The sequence below is a fragment of the Alosa pseudoharengus genome, unplaced genomic scaffold (genome assembly GCF_046254945.1).
Source record: "Alosa pseudoharengus isolate Yale_2024_CS ecotype anadromous, Long Island Sound unplaced genomic scaffold, YU_APseudo_1.1 YU_APseudo_1.1_scf_3, whole genome shotgun sequence".
NCBI classification, from domain to species: Eukaryota; Metazoa; Chordata; class Actinopteri; order Clupeiformes; family Clupeidae; genus Alosa; species Alosa pseudoharengus.
This window is the reverse complement of record NW_027468718.1, coordinates 12695991-12723490: the sequence shown is the minus strand read 5'-3', so window position 1 is coordinate 12723490 and position 27500 is coordinate 12695991. Positions and strand designations below refer to the sequence as shown.

Sequence of the window (27500 nt, the reverse complement as noted above, 5' to 3'; positions counted from 1 at the left end):
TTAGGCTACTAACAAATAATTTTACCATTAGGCTACTAAAAAATAATTTCTGGGGTCAGCCTATTTGCTATGGTAACCTAGCAACCTGTGTGTGTGTGTGTGTGTGTACACGCGTGCTGTGCGTGAGGAAAGATGAGGGTGCATGCATGTGTATAAGAAGGAGTTCTTTTTTAGGCATACTGTCTTGCAATTGAACGTGAATAAGTTTACTACTTAAAAACATCAAAGCTAAACATTGATTATATCACGACATCGCTACAAATACAGTTTGAGATTAAAATCAGCCAACATCAATGTAGGCTATAGGCTACTTAGATAGATAGATAGCCTACTTTATTGACGCTTGGTGAAACAGCATGGAGTGGATGCTTTTGGTTCAGATGCTTGTTCTTTACCTATATGAGTATGTAATGATCCCAAAACTTTACTTGAAAACTTTAGACATTCTCTGCCATTTATGGACATCTTGACTTCACAATCGCGCCAGCTAAATTCAGAATGTATCACGATTCACGCGCTAGTGGTGTGCTTCCTGAACAACTGTCCGTGTGGAACAATCAGATCCCTGCGCGTATAGTGCGCGTCATAGGAATTTAACGAGGCTTCGAGGCAGGGTTTTTGCCTCGAGTAATTTTTGTAATCGAGTTATTCGAGTAACTCGATGAATCGTTTCAGCCCTAATAACCAGGTCCCTTGAGTGTCAATAGTAATGTAGAATCACACACACACGTGGATATCTGAGGGTGTGCTGGTGGATGTCTATACATGTATATGCGTGCATGTCTATACTGTACATGCGTTTGTGTATTGTATATATATGTGTGTTCATGTCTGTCTGTCTGTTTGTGTGTGTGTGTGTGTGTGTGTGTGTGTGTGTGTGTGTGTGTGTGTGTGTGTCTCACCGTCTGGGAAGGTGAGAATGTGCTGGTGAATATCTGCGGACTCTGCGGCCTCCTCCACCTCTTGGTCGCTAGCGGCAACGCGTCCATAGCGGATGTTGTCCCGCAGGCTGGCGTTGAACAGCACCGTGTCCTGGGGCACCACGCCGATGTAGGAGCGCAGTGAGCTCTGCTTCACCTGGGGACGGACACACACATTTATACACACACACACACATTTATATATATATATATATATACACACACACATTTATATAGATATATATATATATATATACACACACACACATTTATTTATATATATATATATATATATATATATATATATATATATATATATATATATATATATATACACACACACACAATTATATATACACACACACACATTCATACACACACACATTTACACACACACACTCTTATACTGAGCTCTGTTTCACCTGGGGACGGCCACACACACATTCATACACACACACACACATTTATATATATTTATATATATATATATATATATATATATATATATATATATATATATATCAGAGGAGGCTTCTATAAGACTACAGCAGTGCTTCACCAAAAAAAGTAAAAAACAAAACACAAAAAAATTCTTATAATAATCCCAATTTTACTCCTTTGAAACAGAAATACAGTCACTAACACGAACTGTTTTCCTGAAATCAATTCTGTGAGTGACAACAGCGCCATCAGTCACCTGCGGTGGAACAGAGAATTACAGTGAATCAGACTGCTTCACCAACTTTTCATTTTGCTTCACTACCATAGATATCTTTCCCCATTGACTTCAATGTAAATCGAGTGAAACCCCAGGCGGCTCGTGGATTTTTTCCGTTTCAATTGATCCTTATGGCAGATAAGTTCCACCCGTGAAGCAGTGACCGATTGGGCAGAATTTCACACTTCCTGCCGTTGAATTAGCCTCGTGAGACCATCCTGATCTCGCGAGCTTCAGGGTTTCACTCGCAGATCAGTCTGGATACTTTCCGTTAAAGAAAATTTGGAGCAGTTCACCAAACGAATGTCCAATCAGCGTTGGCTTTGAGGCGGGTTGAGGTGTGACGCAACGAACAACATGACGGCATCCACAGAGATGAGAATAGCTATCGCGCAAGTTTTATTCAAATTAGAAAGTATTCCTGGGTAAACTGTGAAGCTATGAGTCTCAGCCATGCAGCTGGGAGGAATTAACGACACAGACATCCTCCACGGCTGATTCCAGTTCATAATGGAGGAATATAGGCTACTATCTTCAGAAGTGTACGGGCCTACCGTGAAAACTTGATGGGAATTATCGTTGATTAGGTTCATAAATGGTAAGTTAATAAAACATCTTTACGTTTGTCACGTTACCTAACTTAATTGTATGTTAAACGGCATTAGACGAATACTTTGTTCATGATTTGGCCCGTCGATAACCAACAAAGGTGGTGATAGACAGATGGTTTATCCAATCAGCTAACCAGTATGTCCGCCCCTTCCCAAAAGTTCTTCAATGAAAAGTTCCCAGATGGATATGCGGAGCAAATCCATCTGGCGGAGTCAGGTTACCGTTGAATATGATTGACGCAACACTCTGGCTAATCACTGTCTCCATTAGCTTGCCATCACTTTTCAGTTGCCTTCAGTGACCTCACTAGAGTTTCATTATAAATTGTGTAACTCATTCACATAGTTTGTTTTACATTCATTTTGTAAGGTAAAGATTTTTTTTCTGTGTAGGGGAGAACGTTTTATTTAAAAGTATTGTGTGTAGCTCTGTGTTTTCTAACATAAGCTAGGTGGAAAGCTTGCTAGCGGTCTCCCTACAGCTAACGTTAGTGACTCGCTAAGTCCTAGCAAGATGGATTCGACGGAAGTTTCAGGCGATGAACATCGTTGACCGCAATTTACAGGATTCTTTACAGTTTTTTGAAATGAGGACCTATGAGTGAATGCAGAGGGGAGACCAAGAGACTTCCTGTGAAATTAACACAGTTCGTGGGTGCTACGGTAAGGATAAACTTGTTCCAAGTAGGCTATACATTGAAAGTGCAGCTTCTCAACGTAGCCATCCTGTAAGTTCACTGATGTGTTATGATAAAATTAGCCTATGTTATGGATGTTGGTCAAACATATGCCAGAGCAGCAGTCATGGTATAATTTCTTAATGTATCCCAGAGGCAAGAATGTGTCTCAATAGGCTACTGAATTTGACATTGCTTATGGGGCATAATTAGTAGCTTAGAATAGGGCCTATTGGAAGGTTGTTGTTTCAAGATGTGGACATCAACAACTTGGCATTAATAGGCTACACTGCAAAAACTGCTTATCTAATACAGTCTAACCAAGTGTTATTCATCTTATATCAAGATCAGAAAATATAGTTGGTATTGTTTTCAGTATATAGAGACTTACCTAGTCACTAATTAGTGCTAAAGTGGATATGCTCTTTTTTGGGGGCATGGCCATGGCCATAGATAGCCTAGTCTTTGCAAGCAATATGTCTAACAAAAATATGCAAACTTATAATAATAATAATAATAATAATACATAAACCTTGTTTACTGTCTTGTCCAGTCTTAGGCCTACTACACCCCATTTGTTTATGCCATTGCAGACAGTTCAATGTCATCATGTGTCTCATACATTCAACCTCACCAACTTTGGCAGGTGTGTTAGGCGCAATGTTCGTTTCTGGGGGGGGTGTCATAATTTCATAACTGCTTCACTAGAAAAAAATACCACCAGCCGCCACTGTTATATATACATATATATATATGTAAGGGATAATGGACGACACGGTGGTCTGTTCACAGAAGTTAATGCACGGTCGAGGTTGTAAAACGGTCCCGACGCGAAGCGGAGGGCCGTTTAAACCTCGTAGTGCATTAACACACACCAACACCCTATATGAGGTGCTGCTCTGAGGGGTAGTGGTGGGGCCTGTTATTGGGCATTGGGGTCTTCAGAAGTGTGGGACCCCCATTAGAAGTAAGAGACCCCTTATTCTCAAACACACACACTTACACACACCCCTGTCTCTGGCGTCTGCTCTCTGTTCTCCTCCACACCTGCCCTTTTAAGCTTCAAAGCAGAGCAGAGATCACTCCTGGGCGCCAAACCCAGCGCGCACACACACACACACACACACACACTCACCACTCAAGTTGTGTTTGGGAATATATTCTTTAGTATTTGCATCCATGTTCCTAATAAATGTACAAAATACAATACAAATACAAAAAGTTGTATGCAAGAGTTTTTGAGTGAGTGTGTGTATGCGCCTGTGAGTCCATGTACCTAAGTGAATGTGTGTGTACTGTATGTGTGTGTGTGTTTGTGAGTGTCCGTCCTGGTTTGTGTGTGTATATGTGTTTGTGAGTGTGTGTCTGTGCACCTGTGTGTATCTGAGGGTGTGTGTATTCACAGAGGGGAAGCCTCAGAGGCATGGTGACACAGGTTGCCCCCTGTAGAGATCCAACGGCCTGGCAGACGCTATGAGAGAGTGCCAAGAGGACACACCAAGGACACGGCGGAGAGTACAAGACACACACACACAGACAATATGCACACACACACACACAGACAATATGCACACACACACACACACAGACAATATGCACACACACACACACACACACACAGACAATATGCACACATGTGCACACACACACACACAGACAATATGCACACACGTGCGCACACACACACACAGACAATATGCACACACACACACACACACAGACAATATGCACACATGTGCACACACACACACACAGACAATATGCACACACACACACACACACAGACAATATGCACACATGTGCACACACACACACACAGACAATATGCACACACGTGCGCGCACACACGTGCGCACACACACACACAGACAATATGCACACATGTGCACACACACACACACAGACAATATGCACAGACGTGTGCACACACACACACACACAGACAATACGCACACATGTGCACACACACACACACAGACAATATGCACACATGTGCACACACACACACACAGACAATATGCACACACGTGTGTGCACACACACACACACACAGACAATATGCACACACGTGTGTGCACACACACACACACACAGACAATATGCACACACACACACACACAGACAATATAGTCACACACACACACACAGACAATATGCACACACACACACACACAGACAATATACACAGACGTGTGCACACACACACACACACAGACAATATGCACACATGTGCACACACACACACACAGACAATATGCACACATGTGCACACACACACACACAGACAATATGCACACACGTGTGTGCACACACACACACACACAGACAATATGCACACACGTGTGCACACACACACACAGACAATATGCACACACGTATGCACACACACACACACACACACAGACAATATGCACACACGTGCGCACACACACACAGACAATATGCACACACGTGCACACACACACGTGCACACACACACACGGTAAGAAAGGTGTGAAGTAAAGAACAAAAGAGAGTAAGAAAAAGTAAGCAAGAGATACACTGAAAGAAAAAGTAAAATGAATGAGAAATACTGTCAGAAAGAAATATAATGAAAAAAGAGAGAAGACAAGAAACAGTGCAGGCAACAGAAAGAAAAAGGGGGAGATGACAGAATGAAAGAAGAAAGGGATTTGAGTCAACAATGTTATGGACAGAAGTGAAGACTTCACCCAGCAGGGACTGTTAAGGGGGTTCACTCTGGCCAGCGACATACAGGCTTTACCAGTGTTTCCCATACATTGACTTATTTGTGGTGGCCCACCACAATCAACATTGACCACCACACAATGATTTTCCAGGTTGTACTAAATTGTGCTTAAATCTGGTTAGCATCATAACCACGCTCCGCTAATTTGTTAAAAACTGTTGCATTCAAGTTAATTCTGCAAACCTACCACCACAAATAGAATTTAATTCTGTGGGAAACACTGTTTACCAACCACCAAATACATCACTGTTAATTAATCAGGGATCCACATGGGAGGTAACTGAAAGCACCCAATCAATACTGAAGCATCTAGAAGAGTTCAAGGCTCTGAATCACGTCTTCTGTCTCACCACACTGCAGTACTAAACCACACTGCAGTACTAAACCACACTGCACTACTAAACCACACTGCACTACTAAACCACACTGCACTACTAAACCACACTGCAGTACTAAACCACACTGCACTACTAAACCACACTGCAGTACTAAACCACACTGCACTACTAAACCACACTGCAGTACTAAACCACACTGCAGTACTAAACCACACTGCAGTACTAAACCACACTGCACTACTAAACCACACTGCAGTACTAAACCACACTGCACTACTAAACCACACTGCAGTACTAAACCACACTGCAGTACTAAACCACACTGCAGTACTAAAGCACACTGCACTACTAAAGCACACTGCAGTACTACACTGCACTACTAAAGCACACTGCACTACTAAACCACACTGCAGTACTACACTGCACTACTAAACCACACTGCAGTACTACACTGCACTACTAAACCACACTGCAGTACTAAACCACACTGCACTACTAAACCACACTGCAGTACTAAACCACACACTGCAGTACTAAACCACACTGCACTACTAAACCACACTGCACTACTAAACCACACTGCACTACTAAACCACACTGCACTACTAAACCACACTGCAGTACTAAACCACACTGCACTACTAAACCACACTGCACTACTAAACCACACTGCAGTACTAAACCACACACTGCACTACTAAACCACACTGCAGTACTAAACCACACACTGCACTACTAAACCACACTGCAGTACTAAACCACACACTGCACTACTAAACCACACTGCACTACTAAACCACACACTGCACTACTAAACCACACACTGCAGTACTAAACCACACTGCAGTACTAAACCACACTGCAGTACTAAACCACACTGCACTACTAAAGCACACTGCAGTACTAAACCACACTGCACTACTAAAGCACACTGCAGTACTAAACCACACTGCACTACTAAACCACACTGCAGTACTAAACCACACTGCACTACTAAACCACACTGCAGTACTAAACCACACTGCAGTACTAAACCACACTGCACTACTAAACCACACTGCACTACTAAACCACACTGCAGTACTAAACCACACTGCACTACTGCAATGAGTGTGCTAAAGAGGGATGCACAAACTCCAACTGGACGTGACACAAATGATTTTTCACCTGTCTGAACACAGTTGCAACATCTCAAACAAACAAACTTATACTTATTTTTGTAATTGAACAGAACAAGAAATTTCAAACAAACACACTGTTGTTACAAACTCATGTTTGTAATTGAACATAGAACAAGACATTTCAAACAAACACACTGTTGTTACAAGCTCAGTTTTGTAATTGAACACAGAAAAAAGAACAAGAAACTTCAAAACTTATATTCAAAACAGAAAATAAATGTTTTATTGGACACCCGTGGGGTAGTGAGTGGTCATATCCTCTCTGGCCTGCTCTGTTCTATGTAGCGCAGCGCCGTGCGTCTTGTCCTGAGTGTGACCCATGTCAACTCTGATGTCGTGGAATGAAAGCTGTGGTCTGGGCCGCGACCGCGTAGCAAGTTCCCCGGAGGAGGGTTGTGATTGCACAATCACTCATGCACAGCCCCCAAACAAACCAAGGTATGCTACTTCCCTCCTGACTGGACTCTCATTTCCTGTTGCGTTTTGTTTTTCTCTTTGTCTTTTCACTAAAATACTCTTGCGTCTCTCTCGATTCCTCTCCCTCCTCCTCCTCCTAGTTCTTTTCCCCTTCTCTGGTTTCTCATCACAGCATGCTCGCTCTCTCCCGATTCACGGCGGCAGTCATTTCCGTGGCAATCACATGGAATCCATCGGGGCAGCTGATGGCCTCTTGTCCTAATGAAAGCAGACGCTCTAATCCGTCCCAATCACCCCTATTGAGGAACGCAGTTTTTCTATCCTGCCTCGCGGTCCCCCCAAATAGCCCCCCCCCCCCTCCTACTCTCCCCCTCCTCACCCGCAGCTCTAGAGACAGGCGATTTGACATTACTGTAGCCTCTCTGCTGCTAGGTACCAAACTAACACCAGAGAGGGAGACATGAGACAACCATGGACGAGACAGTAGCAGCCTGGTGAGATAAAACTACAGGAGGACAAAAGCAAGATATCTAGCATGGCTATGATAAATATGAGTATATATATGATGATGAAACAGTACATATGCATGTAGTCAAAACAGACTGACCTAAAGCCATTTTGATAGTTCAGCTGGTCAAACACCACTGTAGAGTACCAGTACCTAGTCAATCAGACACAGTAGGGAAATGCAGGAGTTGGCTAATGAAAAAAAAAGAGACAAGAAGATGAGAGGATGAAGAAAACATACAGATATTAAGAAGTGCTGGGAGGAGCTGAACGACATGAGAACGCTTTAGGCCTCCGCAATAGTGCATTCTGAACGACACAAGGACGCTTCATTCCTCCGCAATAGTGCATTCTGCAGTGGATCAGCGTTGGGTGAGAGGGAAGCACAACCACATTGAGATTAGACTGTGTGTGTGTGTGCGTGTGTATGTGTGTGTGTATGTGTGTATGTACGTGTGTGTGTGTGCGTGTGTGTGTGTGCGTGTGCTTGTATGTGTGGTTGGGGGTAAACTGAGAGAGAGAGAAATAGCTCAATGTGATACTCAAAGATATGGAAAATAAGACGAGGCTCTAAGTCGATATTCAATTACACGAGATGAATGATCGACCACAACGATAACAACTGGGGTCATTAAGGTCAAGAAATCCAAAATAGCCATTCTGAACGGCGTATGGAAATAAGGGGGGGGGGGGGGTAGAGATATAATCTTTTAGCGCATGTCTTATCAGGGAACATTAGGGACACAGCATCAGCAGAAAAACTTGTCAGATTAGATATAATCGATTATTGAGACACGGTTTCTAGTCGGAGGCATTATGACAAACTGCAGACAAGGTTGTGTGGCATCCAAATAACTCTGGTTCAGCCATTTGGACATGATCACAACCAGATGGAAGCAGTTCAGCATGAATGGCCGAACCACAACTGAACCTCGAGCCACAACCGATCCAAATGTTCGTCCCATACAAGAAGAGTTAGTCAAATTCATAATATTCAGCTTCCAAAATATGTTTTATATGTGGTCTACTTTGCATTGTCCCATTTCAGTATGACCAATAAGACAATTGACAACTAACAGGCAGGCTACACCAGGCAGGCTACACCAGGCATGTAACTAACAGGCAGCTACACCAGCCAGCTACAGCAGGCATGTAACTAACAGGCAGCTACACCAGGCATGTAACTAACAGGCAGCTACACCAGCCAGCTACAGCAGGCATGTAACTAACAGGCAGCTACACCAGGCATGTTCCACTATAATCAAAGGAACTGGCTATACTAGGCATGATAGCAGCAGCGCATACATTAGAAAAAACTAGAAGACCAGTCTTCTAAAACTGTGAAACCGCAAACCGAGCGTTTCGAGTGCGGAAGCAGTGTAGCCTGGCTCCCAGTGCCAAAAGGAGACAGTTGCAGCATTAGGAGAGGAGGATCACCATGTAACCCTGTAGGAGAGGAGGATCACCATGTAACCCTGTAGGAGAGGAGGATCACCATGTAACCCTGTAGGAGAGGAGCATCACCATGTAACCCTGTAGGAGAGGAGCATCACCAAGTAACCCTGCGCATGGATTCCGATATGTTCAGATCGGATTCAGGCCTCATTCATATGTGGAAATATATCCAATATAAATCGGATATGTGCCAATGCAACTGCAGTCTAAACAGGCACATTACAGATTTCCTGTAATTTTCAACTTGCGATTCGCTGAAAATACCTACAATCATTTACGTTTTCGCATAATATTACATACAATGTTGCTTTCAGTTTCAAGTGAACGCATGACTGGCAGAAATGAAAACAGAGATGGAAAATTTTTACTGAAGGCGGTAGGCTCTACACTTTCTTTTTCGCCTTAAAATTAAAACGATTTTGTTAAAACAAACTATTTTGCAGACTTCTCAAGATACTTTGGAAAGGATCGTCGACAACTAGCCGCTGAAATACCCTAATGTGAGCTTATTTCGTGCATTCGCAGTGCTGTCTGTTTGTTTGCTTTCATTTCAGTGACCAAAATTCCTCTGGTGAGCATGCGGATTGTCTCAAGTGTTTAAAATTAGTGAATTATGTAAACATAGATATCTGATATGGGCCACTCTCAAACATAGATGTAAATAGGCAGTCCAAAAATCAGATATAGGCAGAAAATCAGAACTGTGCATCAAGGCCTGCCGGTGTTAACGTAGTCATAAAAAGAGAAAGAAAGAGAGATAGAGAGAGAGAGGGAAAGAGATAGAGATAGAGAAAGAGATAGAAATAGAGAGAGGGAAAGAAGCCATTCAAGCCATTCTGGATCACCAGTGTCAAATATCAAAAGTGGCACCCGAACATGACCCAGACATCATGTATGGTGACAACACATGTATGAAGACAACACTTTGCCTGGTATGATGGCCTCCCAGCCACACACACACACACACACACACACACACACACACACACACACACACACACACACACAAACCCATCCCCACACTCTGGCCAATGCCAGTTAGTGCAGCCGAGTATGTACCAAGGGAGCAATTACGACACCAGTCTCAGCACTTCCATCACAGAGGCTCTCTCAGTGCCAAAGGCGCTGTGGTGAGGGGAATGGACAGAAATGAGGAATGTATATGATGGATGGAGCTGTCTGGTTTGTTGGGTTGCCAAACCCATGTGTATTTTATCTAAATCACGCACTATATTTAAACTGTTTTGCTTTGTTGATGCTGAATAAATGTGTATTTTGTGATGCCAACTGAACTCACCCAAATCAGGGTGAGGTCCGATGTAAAATTCCATGACTTCCCTGACAAAAAACTGAATTTCCATTACTTACTATATAATGAATAGTAAAATATACCGGCCAATGACTTCAGAGCAGCCGTGTAGCATTCAAGAACCTTTTACTTTTATAGAGAAGGTGATGGATAAATGGGCATTGAATAAACAGAGATGGACTAACCACAACTACTCAAGCAAGCAGTAAAGCTAATAACCAGATATACACAAATTCTGTGTGGAAATATTTGTATTAATGTATTTTGTAAAATAATTAACTGCTACAACAAAATTCCCTGATATTCCATGAAAAAAATGCTCAAAAAATGATTACATTCCCTGACTTTCCATGTCTGAAATAGACTTTCCAGAATTCCATGCTATTCCAGAAATTCCATGACCCGTAAGAACCCTGCCAATTGGACTGATGAAAGAGCAGGATACCATTGTGAGTGTTAGAAAGCACAATAGAAAAACAGAAAGACAGATATAGAAGAAAGATAAAAATATGGAAGAAGAGAGAGAGAGAGACAGAGAGAGCAACAGAGACAGAGCGACAGAGAGAGAGAGAGAGAGAGAGAGAGAGAGAGAGAGAGAGAGCAAGTGGAGGCATGTCCATAACTGCTGTTGGGGAGCGGTCTGGTTTTAAGCATATGGCGAGAGGACCCTCCACCACTGCTCCACTGCGCTCCGCCGCTTGCTCTACGTTCACTTCAAACGCCCGGGCGGGAATGAACATTTCCTTTTGAAGTCCCCCCCCCGCCCCCGCCCTTTCCTCCTTTGTGCTTTTCTGTTGTTTGTTTTATTTTTTCTCCCTCCCCGGCATGTTTTTCCTTGACTCTTTTTAATTCCACATCTTTTTCATCGTGCTCCGCTCTCTCTCTCTCTCGCCCGCCCGTCCGCCCGGCCGCCTGCACTCCACTGCGCCTTCGCTTCGTTAACTAATTAACTTCAGACCGGGGGCCTCGCTGGGCGAGAGGGAGCATGAGGACGCCAGATGAGGCGCTTAAAAGCCAAAGCGGCCTCGGCGCAGACCCGAGCACGATCAGATGGCGTGTCACGTTTCATGCGGCTGCACAAGCGCGTTCGCTTTCACAGAACACGGCGCCTCAGGTCGCTGTCTCTTTCCGAAATAGAATTTCAAAAGTGATGTATGCACAATGGACGTGCTTGGGGCTCCTTAATGATAGTTATTACAGCAGGAACTTGTGTACAGTAGGGACTACTGTACCAGCGCTCAGCAGTGGCGAAAGCTTTCATTAACACAAACAAAGTGTGACTGAGAGCCTTTAAGTTCAGTCGACACATTGACTCAGTGAGTCGAGGCCTGAGTAAGTGTGATTGAGAGTCTGTAAGTCCGTGAGTCAAGTGAGTCGACACATTGAGTCAGGGTTTACTTGACTCAGTAACGAGTTTCAATGTGTGTTTGCTGACCTTCAGAGCCCCCCAAAATGTGTTATATTTGTGTGTGTGTTTTTTCCACCCCTTTTTTATGAACATGCCAAGGGAGCGAATATGTTTTCGATTGCTATCTTTTATTTCCATGTCTTTTAATTCTAATTAGATTTTGATTGCGTTTTTCAGGGATTTTAAAATGTCCCTTTGTATTGTTTTCTTGCCTGTGGGTCACAAACCATGCCATATGGCAGCGTCGCCGCGGAGAAACCACTGTCGCCTGCCGTCCATAGCTCAGCCAGACCAGGCCAACTCCAGGCAGAGACCCAGGAGAGAGAGCAACGGGGTGGGAGAACGAACGAACACACACACACACACACACACACACACACACACACACACACACACACACACTTCCCTTTCAGGAGGTTGTGTCTATGGCCCTCTTCTCAAACACAGAGGGGGAAAAGAAACACATTAATGATGCAATGAAGCAAGATCCAAGCAAGCAATGGGGTCCAGGAGGGGAAGTCAGCCCTTCTTAAAGTCTTACAAATGGCTGCACAACTCATAAAAGAATGTGTTTGATGACAAAACCAACGACAACAAACAAACCTCCTCGGTTTATAATGTGATCACTTGTAGTCACTTTTCCTCTGGTGTCTTGGTCTGCTGGTTTGTGGCTCCGGGACACTCCAAAACAAGACGCCTGGGCATTTCCTACATTTAAGATGTGCCAGTTACCACCCTTTTAAAGGCAAAGAATAGAAACGTTCTAAATACGATCAAAAGAACGCTACTGTCTAGCTCACAAGGACATCTTTGCACTAGAATAGGCTTGAAGGTGACCTATGTTACTTCAATAACTCATAATAAAGGACTGCTTGCTACTTGCTGGATCCCAACCACAACTTTGTTTGCTTCCCATAATGGGGAAAAGACACTCTTAAGATAGATTAGAAAGGGAAATAGGAAAGTACATTTATAACCACTACAACTGGTGCAATCCAAACACTGGCCACATGACTTCAGGGATGAACGAGTCAGAAAATAACATGAACTGCTACAACATCATTACTCAAAGCTGTGCTGCGATGCAAAACGAAATCTGTTCTGAATGAGGTGGCACCTGAGGTTGTGCTCATGTGAAGGTCCCCTGTCAATATGATTTTTTGCCTTAACAGAGGCAGACCTGGGAAACAAAAGAAGACAAGGAAGGCCTCTGCCAACGTCGGATGCAAGCAAACGCGAGGAGAAGAGGAGGAATCCTCTCAGTCAGATGCAAGCAAACACAAGGAGAAAATGAAGAATCATTTTCGACGGACGCAAGCAAAAGTGAGGAGAAGAGGAAGAATCATCTCCGTTGGACACAAGCAAACGTGAGGAGAAGAGGAAGAATCATCTCCGTTGGACGCAAGCAAACACAGGGGCAGTCGTGGCCTACTGGTTAGGGCTTCGGGCTTGGAACTGAAGGGTTGCTGAATGGGATTGGCTGAAGTGCCCTTGAGCCAGGCACCTAACCCCTCACTGCTCCCCGAGCGCCGCTGTAGCAAGGCAGCTCACTGCTTTGGGTTAGTGTGTGCTTCACCTCACTGTGTGTTCACTAATTCACGGATGGGATAAATGCAGAGACCAAATTCCTTGTATACGCAAGTATACTTGGCCTAGACACCTGATTAACATTTACATTTACAAACACGAGGAGAAGAGGAAGAATCAACACTGTCTGATGCAAGCAAGGAATCACCTCTGTCACACGGCAGAAAATGCAATGAGAGAGATGAGGAAGAATCACCATCAGAATTTGTCAGAAATTGGGGATGAAAAACAGAAGAGGAAAAAGAAGGGCAACAGAACAGTGATATGCAAAACATGAAACACAATCAAATTGGATTCGCTTTCCGAGAGTCTTGCTTGAGCTGCCACACATCCCCACAGCTTTCAGCCCAGATGTGTCCTAAAATCCCTCACACACACACACACACACTCCCTCTCTCTCACACACACACTCTCTCTCTCTCTCTCTCACACACACACGGAAAAGAGCTGCAACCATTTATTCTCAAGACACAAACACACACACACACACACAGACCAAAAAGGCTTTGCGAGGACCCAGCCATGTGTGTGCCTAACCTGCACCAAATGTAGGGAAAATATCTTGTTTACACAAAACCTCTGCAGCCCGGGCTGCTTAACACAATGTGGGTATGCTCTACACTGCAAAAACTGTTTATCTAATAATAACAAGTATTATTAATCTTATATCAATATCAAAAAATCTAGTTGGTATAGTTTTCAGAATAAAAGACTTACCCAGCGTTTTTTCAAAAAATCATTTGACTTAATTTAAGAAGAGTTTGATTTCTTTTAAGACGTCTCATCCTAAAAACAAGCAAATTTGTCTGCCAGTGCGTTGAGTACATTTGTCTTGATAAGACTCTTTAAAATAAGTTGAAGTGTTCTTAAATTAAGTCAAAATGATGAAGTCGAGAGAGCACTAAGTAAGCCTCTTCATACTAAAATCAATACCAAATAGATTTTTGATCTTAATATAAGATTAATAACACTTGGTTAGATTTTATTTTTTGCAGTATAAGCCTTGCGTCTCTGCAGCCCACGCTGCTTAGCAGGTATGCTAAGCCTTGCTTAACACGTTGTGGGTATGCTCTAAGCCTTGCGTCTCTGTAGCCCAGGCTGCTTAACACGTTGTGGGTATGCTCTAAGCCTTGCTTCTCTGCAGCCCGGGCTGCTTAACACGTTGTGGGTATGCTCTAAGTCTTGCGTCTCTGCAGCCCGGGCTGCTTAACACGTTGTGGGTATGCTCTAAGCCTTGCGTCTCTGCAGCCCGGGCTGCTTAACACGTTGTGGGTATGCTCTAAGCCTTGCGTCTCTGCAGCCCGGGCTGCTTAACACGTTGTGGGTATGCTCTAAGCCTTGCTTCTCTGGTTGCGGCCCTGCAGCGGTCCAGGCGGACGTAGAGGCAGCGAGGGGCATTTTAATAAAGCACAGCGCCTACGGGTATCAAGTTCAACTCCCCCCCCCTCCCGAACCGAGCGAGTAAGCGAAGCGAAGTGAAGTGAGTGACTGCACAGGGCAGGGGAGGGCAGACGAGCTTTCAGCACCTGCTCACACGCCCGCCCAGGAACCGACAACAGAACACTGAGCAGAACCCCTTTTGAAGATGACTAGAACCAGAGCTGGTGGTGATCCATCAGATCACAGACCCGCGAATCACACCCCTCCCAATTTCCCCTGCAGAACAACTAATGACTAATAATTTAAAAAGAATGACAAGCTCACCAAAACAGGCCTGCAGTTTAGTTGGCTTAGTTGTTTGTTTTGTTTAAGTTTATCAGGAGTTTAAATTTGCTTTTGGCTTTTTTCCCTTCTGCTTGTCTGATGGAACCTCACAACAGGTTCACTGTATCAGTTCAGAGTTAGCTTTCTATTTGTTTTTGAGACAAAGTTCAGTGAGTCGACAACACATACAATACAATTGTTTACCTCCTTTTGTCCATTTATTTCTTTCAGCAATCTTGCGTATTCAAATTTCCCCTTTTGTCGGTTGACTTCCAGACTGTGTCTGTCTGTAAAACCATGATTTAATCATCTGAAGCATCCTGTCTTGAAACCGCTGTGGAGACTACTCTGACGGGAACAGGGGCCACTGAGGCAGATCTTTCCCCTTTTCTGGGCTTTTTTGCCTTTATTATGACAGGACAGTGCAGAGACTGGCAGGAAGCGAGTGGGAGAGAGAGAGATGGGGTGGGATCAGGAAGAGACCTGGGTCGGACTTGAACACGGATGCCCGTGGGGACTTGGACTTGGTACGGGCACTGTAACCAGCTGCGTCACAGCCCACCTCCGCTAATGTCCCTCTAAACTGGGAGCAAGCTGCTATTGCATGTGCTGTTGGCGAGTGCACACACGCACACACGCACACACACAAACACACACACACACACACACACACACACACACACACACACACACACACACACACACACACACACACACACACACACACACACACCTTGGGGTGTGTTTACACAGCGAGCCCCTGGGAGGCATCACAGCTGTCCGCTGCAGTTTGTAAACTTTCTAAATCCTCTTTTCCACCAATTTACCACAGCCAATTACCCCTCTTTCATGGTTCACGGTTGCTGAGATAATCTTGAGGAGGTAAGACTGGAGGGATTGGGTGCATGGGTGTGTGTGAGTGTGTGTGTACGTGTGTGTGTGTGTGTGTGTGTGTGTACACGTGCGTGTATGTGTGTGTGTGTGTGAAGGACATGCAATAACGCATGCCAGTTGTGAATTTAAATTGCTTGCTTGCTTCTCTTTAGAGATCAGTCTGTAAGCGCAATTAAGCGTGTGTGTGTGTGTTTGAAAGCACTAGTCAGTGTGATGTAGAACTGTGACACGTCCCCATGCTTGTGGTGACCTGGCCAAGATGGCCACCGGAGCAGCCCCGAGTTGGGGACAGGCCCCTTTGGCCATGTCCCTACAGTCCGTGTTCCCCATGCTAAAACACGCGTCACTAAGGTTAAAGGGTTCGCAAGTCCGTGTTCCCCATGCTAAAACACGCGTCACTAAGGTTAAAGGGTTCAGAAGTCCGTGTTCCCCATACTAAAACACGCGTCACTAAGGTTAAAGTCCGTGTTCCCCCACGCGTCACTAAGGTTAAAGGGGTTCGCAAGTCCGTGTTCCTCATACGCGTTACTAAGGTTAAAGGGTTCGCAAGTCCATGCTCCCCCACGTGTCACTAAGGTTAAAGGGTCCGCAAGTCCGTGTTCCCAGTCTTTGTTGCCCATACTGAACAACACATAACTAAGGTTAAAGGGTTCACACGTTTTCCTAAATGTAAATACACCCAATAGCAATACACAATACACAACAAGAATGACTCAATTTGTATGAATAGTTTTAGATCTGTTGCATGAGTAAGTAAGCAAAAGTTGAATGAAGCAAGGCCATTTTTAAGCGGTTTGAAACAATGTTTTTTTTTTATTAATGATTTTATTTAATAAAGATAATTATATTTTAATTAAAGTGGTATTTAGCACAACACAGTCTCACAATGTGTTCAAAGATCGAATCTGGGGCAACTGATTGTCAGGCAGCGACACTACTGCTGCTCCAGCAAGACAATTTTAAAGCGTTTCTTACAGATCGTAAGGGTAACATCCATGAGGTTAGCATCAGTGCCTACAGATTCAAGCCTTCTGGATGTTGGCCTCACTGATGCTAGCCTTCTTGATGCTAACCTCATGGATGCTAGCCTTACAGATTCAAGCCTTATGGATGCTAGCTTTCTGGATGCTAACCTCATGGTTGTTAGCCTTATGGATTCGAGCCTTCTGGATGCTGGCCTCATGATGCCAGCTTTATTGATGCTAGCCTTCTAAATGCTAGCCATACTGATGAGTGAGATCGCTCACTGAACATCTGACAGGCTGGGATTCACATCCATCATAAGCAGACACATATACACGTGTACACAGATCTAGTACACTAGTTATGAATAGTCCTTATGCTAGTCACACACACATCTTTTGTAGACTGTGTATACTCGCACAAACTACTCGCACACACACACACACACACCCCCACCCATTCCAACCACACACATACATACACACACAGTACCACTGCAACTACACACACACACACACACACACACACACACACACACACACCCACCCATTCCAACCACACACATACATACACACACAGTCCCCACTCCAATCACAAACACACACACACACTCCAACCCAGTGGTTTGGTTGTTGTAGCTGTTTACTGGAAGGCCCCCATCTCCCACTGGGATGGTTACATACAGTATATACATACGCACACGCACACACGCGCACACACACATACACACACACACACACACACACACCCACACACACAATCACTCGACTACATCAGTGGCGATGTGTTGCTCTACATGAATCTCTGGGCTTGCCCTGTGACGCTCACGCATATTGGCATTTATCGCCCTCTCTCAAAATTAAACTGTCCCCTATGCCTTCACCTCATCAATCAGCCAGAGAGCTCGTCACTGGCTTGCGTCACATGTGTCTGGGACTCACACGCAGGCCCTGTTAGACAAAACAGGTTCTCACATGCCTTCTTCATCCTACCCTGGGCTCTAGCACACTGACCCTCATACAGCACAAAGTCAGTCAGTACCCGTAGTTCTACATTTCGCCCAATTCATGTGTTTCAATTATTTACAATGACGTGAATTCCACAGACTCGATTTGACACATTCAGCTGATCTGGATTCAGCACTTCCTGCCACCTAATATCAATGAAAAGACATGGTTAGTCTTCTTCAGCATGCTGCAGTGTACTTAGAAAGTACTGGTAACAATTAAAAATAATGTCTGTGATTTCATGTGCGCTACGGGACAATTTAAAATAATGTCTGTGATTTCATGTGCGCTACGGAACAATTTAAAATAATGTCTGTGATTTCATGTGTGCTACGGGACAATTTAAAATAATGTCTGTGATTTCATGTGCGCTACGGGACAAAAGCTGGACTTACAGAAGACAGCTCATCTCAGACAGCCATTTTCTCAGAGAAACCTCGGAAGAGTAAAAAAAAAGTATTATGGTCACACCCGTGAGAAATACTACTTCATGTGAAATTCAGCTAATAAATCTTCATTCATCAGTGGGACAACAAAAAGGTCTGGAAAGGTCTTCCTATGAAGTGTTAGCCAAGGGATGGTTATGAATGGAAAAAAAGCAAGAATCAGGTTCAAATTCAGGCTTCAGACACTGTGAGACTTCCCTGAAAGATCTCATCAGCACCTAGTCCAAAGCCAGTGCAATCTTCACTACAAGACAATAAAGAGAGGCTGCGATTAGCTCTAAATCCCTTATTTTCACTTCAAACCTTCCCATGGTGCTTTGCTAGACAGCAGTGTTGACAAACATGAGCACCATAAAGAATGGAGTGTCAGTGATGTCATAAAGGCAGTCGGTATAGGAATCCAAAGGAACCGTGTGTTCCGAAGCACAGCTTGGCTCCTGTGGAAACGACTGGACTCAGAACCAGAACACAGAACACTTGATAGCTCGTCTGTTTCTCTCTTTCTCTCTCCCCACGTCTTCTCTCCACCGTCCAAAGATGAGCGAATGTTCCGCCTGAAATGGACCCGGTGGAGCAGCGAGGGGGATTTCCAGTGATTAAGAGCCGGGCCTCGCATAAGACACCCGCCTGTTCCCTTCCCTCTCCGACCAAAACAACGCGCCTCAGCCAGTACTCTCATTCACAATGACACGTTAATACACCGCTGTCAGCAACTCAAGGCTACAGACAAGCTTTAGTGCTATTCACGTAGACAGAGCCACGCTGATGTCGTCTCTCTGCTGTTGGATGGACTCTGTATTACGCAATGTGCATGTGTGTATATATGTGTGTGTGTGTGTGTGTGTGTGTGTGTGTTCATGAGGATGAGTATGTTTTTGTTTGCATTTTTCTAGATTGTTGTGTAGCATGTGCAGCCTGCTCATACATGCATGTATTTGTTTCTGTGTGCGCTAGCATGTGCTTGTAATTGTGCAGTGTGTGTGTGTGTGTGTATGTGGTGTGTGTGGGGGGGGGGGGGGGTGTGAGTGTGTGTGTGAGAATGAGGGGTTGAGTGAGTGAGAGTTTGTGTGTGTGTGTGGTGGGGGGGGGGGTGGGAGTGACAGTTTCTGTGTGTGTGTGTACAGGGGGATAAGTGAGTGACAGTTTGTGTGCGCATGAGGGGGTGAGTGAGTGAGAGTTTGTGTGTGTGTGTGTGTGTGTGTGTGTGAGGCACATGTGGCTCATCAGTTCTGTGTGTGTGTGTGTGTGCGTGTTCAGTCGGGTTTGGCCTCCTCTGCAGCCATCGCTTGTGAGATCAATGGTTCCCCTGCGGGCAAGCTAAACAACTTTGATTCCCCACCATCAAAAGCTCTTGTAATTCCCTTTGAAAAACACCATTTATGGGCCTCCAAAACTTTCTTATATGAAAATAGCAAATATTCCAAGCTCTCTTCTCATCTACCGGCCCTTACTGGAGTGACACAAACTTCTCTTAACTCTTTCTCTCTTTCACTCCTTTCTCTCTTTCTTTTTGTTTTTATTTTTTTGTGAAACACACACACACACACACACACAGACTCATATGTCTCATTTAAACAGGGTTGAAGGAGGAAAACATTGCTCAATGAGTCCAGCATGTGTTTTTGAGCTGTCTTCAATGTGCAAGTGTGTGTGTTGCTTTTTTTGTGTGTCTGACGGACAGACACCATTTGTAATATCCGGTTGCTGGATGTGGTGGTGATGAAACACACACACACACACAAAAACACACCGACTGTACCACCACTACTGACCCTCTATTGTATTTGACAATAAGGGAGCAAGTACACTATCTATCTATCTATCTATATACACAGAGTAGCACGATGTGTCTGCATGTATGCCTGTCTGTGTATATGCTTGAGTGTGTGTGTATATCCGACAGACACACACAGGCCTTACAAGTGCAGTGAGAGTGACCAACCATGGCAATAAAAACAGCCAGTGGCATTAGTACCATCGAAGGCCAACGGCCGCTGGTGGATGTGTATGTATGTGTACGTGTGAGTATCCTGACCCTAGATCTGGGAGTGTAACTCGCTGCTTACTGCATGTGTGCAGAACTTGCTTGTATGTGTGTTTTTGATACGTGTCTGAAATCTCCTCAATTTCCTCTAAATCACTAGCGTGCATTCACACACACGCACACAGTTTCCGAACATGAGCAAATGAGGAAATGCATATTTGTAAACATCAGTTTTCATCCTTTCATCTTTGTTTACTTGTTTGTTTAAGTGGCAACAATAAAGTCTCAATCACATCAGGCGTGCAGACAGAGACACACACACACACACAAAGCAAAGTCCTGAATTGTTTTCTTCCCGCTGATTTTCCACACGAGCGCTAGGCGTCATTGCGACGGTCAATAAAGCACGGATATCAAAGGCAGGTCGTCATAAACATTGTGGGCTTGGAAGCCCGAGAGTTCTAACTCCTGATTTCCATTAACGAACGGCCTAAGACGCCCTGGATGTCACGGCAGTGCTGAGAGGCCAACTCTCTGAATGCTAAAATGTTGGACAACAATGCCTTCATGTGTTGGCCAAGCAAGGCTTATACACACACCCACACACATACACAGCCTTCATATCACTTCTTATTGAAGATGACTGCTTTTATTCTCAAAGATATTTGAAAGGAAAAATCTGACTCTTCCTTGTGATTGCTTATCCATTGGGAATCTTTGTTCTCTCTCTCTTACTCTCTCTCTCTCTCACACACACACACAAACAGGGCCAACATATCTGTGTTGTTAATAAAGAAGTGATTTAATTTCAACCCCCTGTAGTTATTTGAAATAAAAATCGTTCTGGCCCTCAATCGGTGCTGTCAATATGGCCAAGGTCACGAAAATCACGGAACACTGACAAACAGGCCAGGAGCTTCCATGATGCCCATTTGCAAAATGTCTGTCTGTCGATATCATTGAGTGACAATGATGCCCATGATTGTCCAGAGGTGGTGGTAGCGTAGTGGCTAAGGAGCTGGGCTAGCATGGTTGTCCAGAGATGATGGGAGCGTAGTGGCTAAGGAACTGGGCTAGCATGGTTGTCCAGAGGTGGTGGTAGCGTAGTCGCTAAGGAGCTGGGCTAGCATGGTTGTCCAGAGGTGGTGGTAGCGTAGTCGCTAAGGAGCTGGGCTAGCATGGTTGTCCAGAGATGATGGGAGCGTAGTGGCTAAGGAACTGGGCTAGCATGGTTGTCCAGAGGTGGTGGTAGCGTAGTGGCTAAGGAGCTGGGCTAGCATGATTGTCCAGAGGCGGTGGTAGCGTAGTGGCTAAGGAGCTGGGCTAGCATGGTTGTCCAGAGATGATGGGAGCGTAGTGGCTAAGGAACTGGGCTAGCATGGTTGTCCAGAGGTGGTGGTAGCATAGTCGCTAAGGAGCTGGGCTAGCATGCTTGTCCAGAGGTGGTGGTAGCGTAGTGGCTAAGGAACTGGGCTAGCATGCAGTCACCAAAATAGTTGTGGGTTGTTGTGGACTGCCCTAATTGTGCTCTTAAGCAATACACTTGACACCAAGTTGTTCTGGGGACACTGGTCCTTGTAATAATTAACATACATAAGTCCCTTTGGATGAAAGCGCCAGCCAAATAAGCAAGTAAGTCCATAAAAAGGGGGATGTTGGCCGGTTTAACAGTGACATTTTGACTGACAGCTGTTGAATCTGGTCTTGTTCGGGCTCAGATTTGGTGAGAACATAAGGGCACAAACAGACAGCTACTGGCATTATGTCTGTTTCTCAATGGACAGACAGCTACCTGCATGACTGGATTATCTCTGTTTCTCAACTGACAATTTGAGGGGAAAGACACACATAATACACACAAAGGCCAAAGGCCATGACAAAGGATCCAATCACTTTTGGATGAAGCAATGAAATACTGCAGACATATATGCGTTCATGTGTGCACACACACACACACACACACACACACACACACACACACACACACACACACACACACACACACACACACACACACACACACACACACACACACACACACACACACACACACACACGCACACACTTTCACCCTAAGATTTAGTATTTTGGGGTTAACCCCCTGGTGGCTTTTGTGTAACCTGAGGGAGTAAAGCAAAGGATTACCAGTGGCTTAATGGCCCCACCTGGCCTTCCTCGAGTACTGCACCAACTCATTCAAGTCTAATCCCAAAAACCTGGACCCAATCAGCGTGGACTATACTGGCTTCCTCCACCAATTACAGGCCTCTGTCGCCATCGCTCTCGTGACCTGATCATAAAGATAGGCATTCACCTTTAACAGGGTTCTGAAGGGGTGGTTCACACGTTACTCATTAAAGGGATCCATGCCACTTACTCTTCACCTTTAACAGGGTTCTGTAGGGGCAGTTCACACTTGCTCCTTAAAGGGCTCGTAATTATTACATCAGACTTCTAAACTTCACTAGTTTTGCTGCTTTCAGCATGTCTCTCACCGTTAAAGGGTTCGTAATATTAATTTAGACTGTACCTTTAAGGGGTTCTTAAGTACTACCTTCTTCTACACATCTGCTGGTTTCAAAAAGTCTGATGGTCAGAATATATGGTCAGTGCCCATGGTTGACACCTACAGAGCCCTCATCACACACACACACACACACACACATACACACACGGTGAGAGTGGTGATGGCCTAGAGCCACCTAAAGAGTCCACACACAGACAGACAACACACACACCAAGGTCTCACCCAATTTCAGATGGATAAAATACACACTGACAAACGCACACACATCCTGTAACTGATGCTGCTCTGATGTGCTCATGCAACAGGAATGCACTGCCTTTGTGTGACAGAGAGAGCCGACGATTCATGGTTTTGATTTCACTTAAAGGGCAATCTGTTTGTGTGTGTGTGTGTCTGTGTGTGTGGGCGTAAGAGAGAGAGAGAGAGAGAGAGAGAGAGAGAGAGAGAGAAAATGGTGAGAGCAATAACTGTGTGTGAGTGTGTGCATGTGTGTTTAGAAGAGAAAATATGAAAGCAAGAGCCACTGAGTGTGTGTGAGTGAGAATGACTAATATAATTTATGCGTGTTTGTGTGTGTGTGTGAGTGTATGTGTGTGGTGGGTGGAATGAGAATATTAGAGTGGAAGTGAAAGCGTGGAACTGGATAAAAAAGTGTGTGTATATGTGTTTGTGTGCAGAGGAGAAAGTGTGAGAATAAAGTGTCTGAGTAGGGAACAGATGGGAAATACATGTGTGAGTGTCAGTGTTTATGAGGGATGATCAATGTGGTTTATGACTCTCTCTCTCTCCCTCAGTGCATGTGTGTGTGTGTGGATGTGTGTGTGTGTGTGTGTGTGTGTATGTGTGTGTGTGTGTGTGTGTGGATGTGTTTGTGTGGATGTGTGTGTGTGTAAGCCAGTATGAACGTTGTTGTGCCTGTATGAATGATCACGGATGAGAGTGTCCATGCAGTTAAATGTCTGTCCTAATTGATGTTTTTATGAGAGTGAGTGTGCATGTGTGTGCTTCAGTACTAATGAGTGGGAATTAATGCATTTCAAGAGCTTGTGTGTGTGTGTGTGACCATTTCTCTGCAATGTGGTTTATGAGACATGGGTGTGTGTGTGTGATTAAGTCAGTATGAATGTTGTTGGTCGTAACTGTTTGCGTGTCTATGTTTGTGTGGTCTGTGTGTGTATGTTTGTGTGCATGACTAAGAGAGTGTGGTTGTGTGTATGTATGTGTGTGAGTCAGAAAGTATGAGTGATAGGCACCGACTTCCAATCTCCTTTCTCATGCACCTGTCCAGCGCAATGACCACTAACGTGTGTGTGTGTGTACAGGAGAGAAAGTCCTGCAAACACACACACACACACGCACACATACTGTTGGCTAAGATACTCTTATAGTATATCTCAAACTAGCCCTAACGTGTGTGTGCGTGTGTGTGTCAGGGCTCGAATTAACGATGTCCCGACGTCCCGGGGACCAAAAAAAATGCTTCCGGGACGCAATAGAAGGATGTCTGGGACAACTCTGGGACAGTAGAAAAAATGGCAAAGCAAATTTCAAAATAGGTACTTTTTTCCTAAACTGTTCACATGGGAATCTAAACGTATCTTTCTCGTCTGAATAAAATTATAAAAAATTTTGATGTAACGGGCAGCTGGCAAAAGCAGCGTTAGCCAGCTGATCTGTAAAGAGGCGGTTTTGTACACGCAGCCTTACAACACTGTTTACTGCTCTTCGAATCACTGTAGGCTACAATGTCATTTTTGGTAGACAAATACAGTATAAGATACCCAAATGGGATGGGTGCTTGCGTTTCCTTAGGGATCTGCCGTCTTGGTTTTGTATAAAAATGAATATTAAGTGACACATAGGCTGACACAAAAATAGGGCACGGGCGGTAAGCCTAATAGGTCACTTTCCGATATTCCTAGGTTAACTTACCGAACTAGCAGGCAGGTAGGCTAGGAAATGCCATTTGTTTCCATGACATTGTGAACATTTTTGACTGATAGTGTAGGTCTACGGTTACACTGTGTTCTAAAAAAAAACGAGATGACAGTCCTCTCTGACTAAAATGCTGCGTGTTTTCTGTCAGTGACCGACGAAACGTCACCAATACCATGCTGAGCTAAATAGCCTACTGCAACTGCGATTTGACAAAATGATAGTGTTGCAAGGTAGCCTATAACTATGAAAACAGTTAAGTTAGCATTTGTCCTTTCGCTGTGGCAGCTCTAAGCTATAGGCTATTCTTGAGAAAATAAACGAATATCGGAGAGTAGCCTATCTGACCGCTTCGTAGTAATTTCCCACGCTACTTATTGTTTTCACTGAGATCTGTGGCCATGACATCACACCAAACTGACATTGAAATTAAAGACACATCAAAATATATTATTGACGGAATGTTTTACAACCCTGTCTGTCAAAACGACGGACAATGAGAACGTCTAGCGCAACCTCAAAAAAGAGTCAAAAGCGCAACCTGAAAATGAGCAGATGATTAATGTTAATATAATGGTGTTTAATAAATTAAGTGTTCAGAACTTACATGGTGGACCAGAATGAGTTAATTAAGTGATGCAAGTTACTGATTATTATGCTGTTTATTATGTAGAATGGGAAAAAAACAAGAACTTGAATTTGGGACACTGGTGTTTAAGTCCGGGACAGTGCTAAGTAGAATTCGGGACAGCTGCGGGACACAGAAAAAAGGTTAATTTCGAACCCTGACGTGTGTGTGTGTGTGTGTGTCTGCGTGTGTGTGTTTGTGTAGAGCCACTGAGTGTGTGTGAGTGAGAATGACTAATAAAGTTTCTGTGTGTGTGTGTGTGTGTGTGTGTGTGTGTGTGTGTGTGTGTGTGTGTGTGTGTGTATGTGTATGTTTGTGTGTGTGTGTGTGTGTGTGTGTGTGTGTGTGTTAGCAGTGGCTGGGACACACTACAATTATCTCCAACACACTTGCTGACACATGAGCCAAGAAGACCCATGGTGAATCTTTTATTTATATGAGTCTCAAATCACCATCATTCAGCATATAAACTGAGCTATGTTGCGTGGAAATGTGCATGTATGTGTGTGTGTGTTTGTTTGTTTGTGTATGTGTGTGTGTGTATGTGTGTATGTATGTGTGTGTGTGTTTGTTTGTTTGTTTGTTTGTGTGCATATGTGTGTGTGTGTGTATGTAAGAGATAAAGAGCACAGGAAGTGATTACAATTCCTGTGGTGTAATTACAGATTGTGGCTCTAATGCTGTGTGTGTGTGTGTGTGTAACACTGCCGTGGCAGGTGTATGTGTATGTGTGTGACAGCGTGTGTTTGTGTGTGTGTGTGTGTGGGTGTATGTGTGTGACTGCGTGTGTTTGTGTGTGTGTGACAGAGATATTGTGTAAGACTGCCGTGACAGGTATGTCTCGCTGTAGATAATAATCTCACCTCCATTAGTGAACAGCTTTATCAAACGCCAGAGTGTACTATGCTAATTACTAACACATCACTGGAGTTAATGGAGAAAAAAAACTCCCATAATGCATCACGGCAGCCCGTTGTCACGCCCCACTGAATCCTGGTCTAGGCTCTTAACTCCTGTTACTCTGCATTATATCACTGATTTCATGCAATCTGCAGTAGCCTGCACTGTGCAAACTACTTAAACAACTCTATTTGCCTTAAAGCTAACCATCAACATAAATTTCGATAAAACTACAAACTGTCAATCTTTTTCAGTAATATCTATATTACAGAACCTATGTGTCTATACATTAAGGGTGTCACGATTTCGATTTTATTTCGAAATCGATCGAAATTACATCTCAATCTCGAACTTCGAACTTAAAAGTAGAATCGACGATGCAGCCACACCCTCAATGTCACGTCCAGCATGTATGCCAAGACGCACAAACACACATGCACGTGCTGAACTGCAGCGTCAACACTCCTCTAATTTTAGGCTGCAGCCAGTTAAAATATAGGCCTACACATCAACCTACCGAAATCAAAGCCCCTCTTGCTACTTTGAAAACACCGGTGTGGAAGTATTCGTTCATTCACGTCAATTAAAACTAACTTAGCCTACTCAACTTAGCAAGTGAAAAGATGGTCTAATTA

The 27500-nt window shown here is 44.1% G+C and overlaps 1 protein-coding gene across 1 annotated transcript in view; it reads right to left on the bottom strand.

Moving 5' to 3' along the window:
* LOC143100212 (ATP-binding cassette sub-family B member 6-like) overlaps positions 1-27500 on the bottom strand; it is a 74052-nt gene that overhangs the window by 13008 nt on the left and 33544 nt on the right. Inside the window, exon 14 of the mRNA XM_076263176.1 lies at positions 903-1077. Within this exon, the coding sequence (XP_076119291.1) occupies positions 903-1077 (175 nt within the window). The remainder of the gene's footprint in view (positions 1-902; positions 1078-27500) is intronic.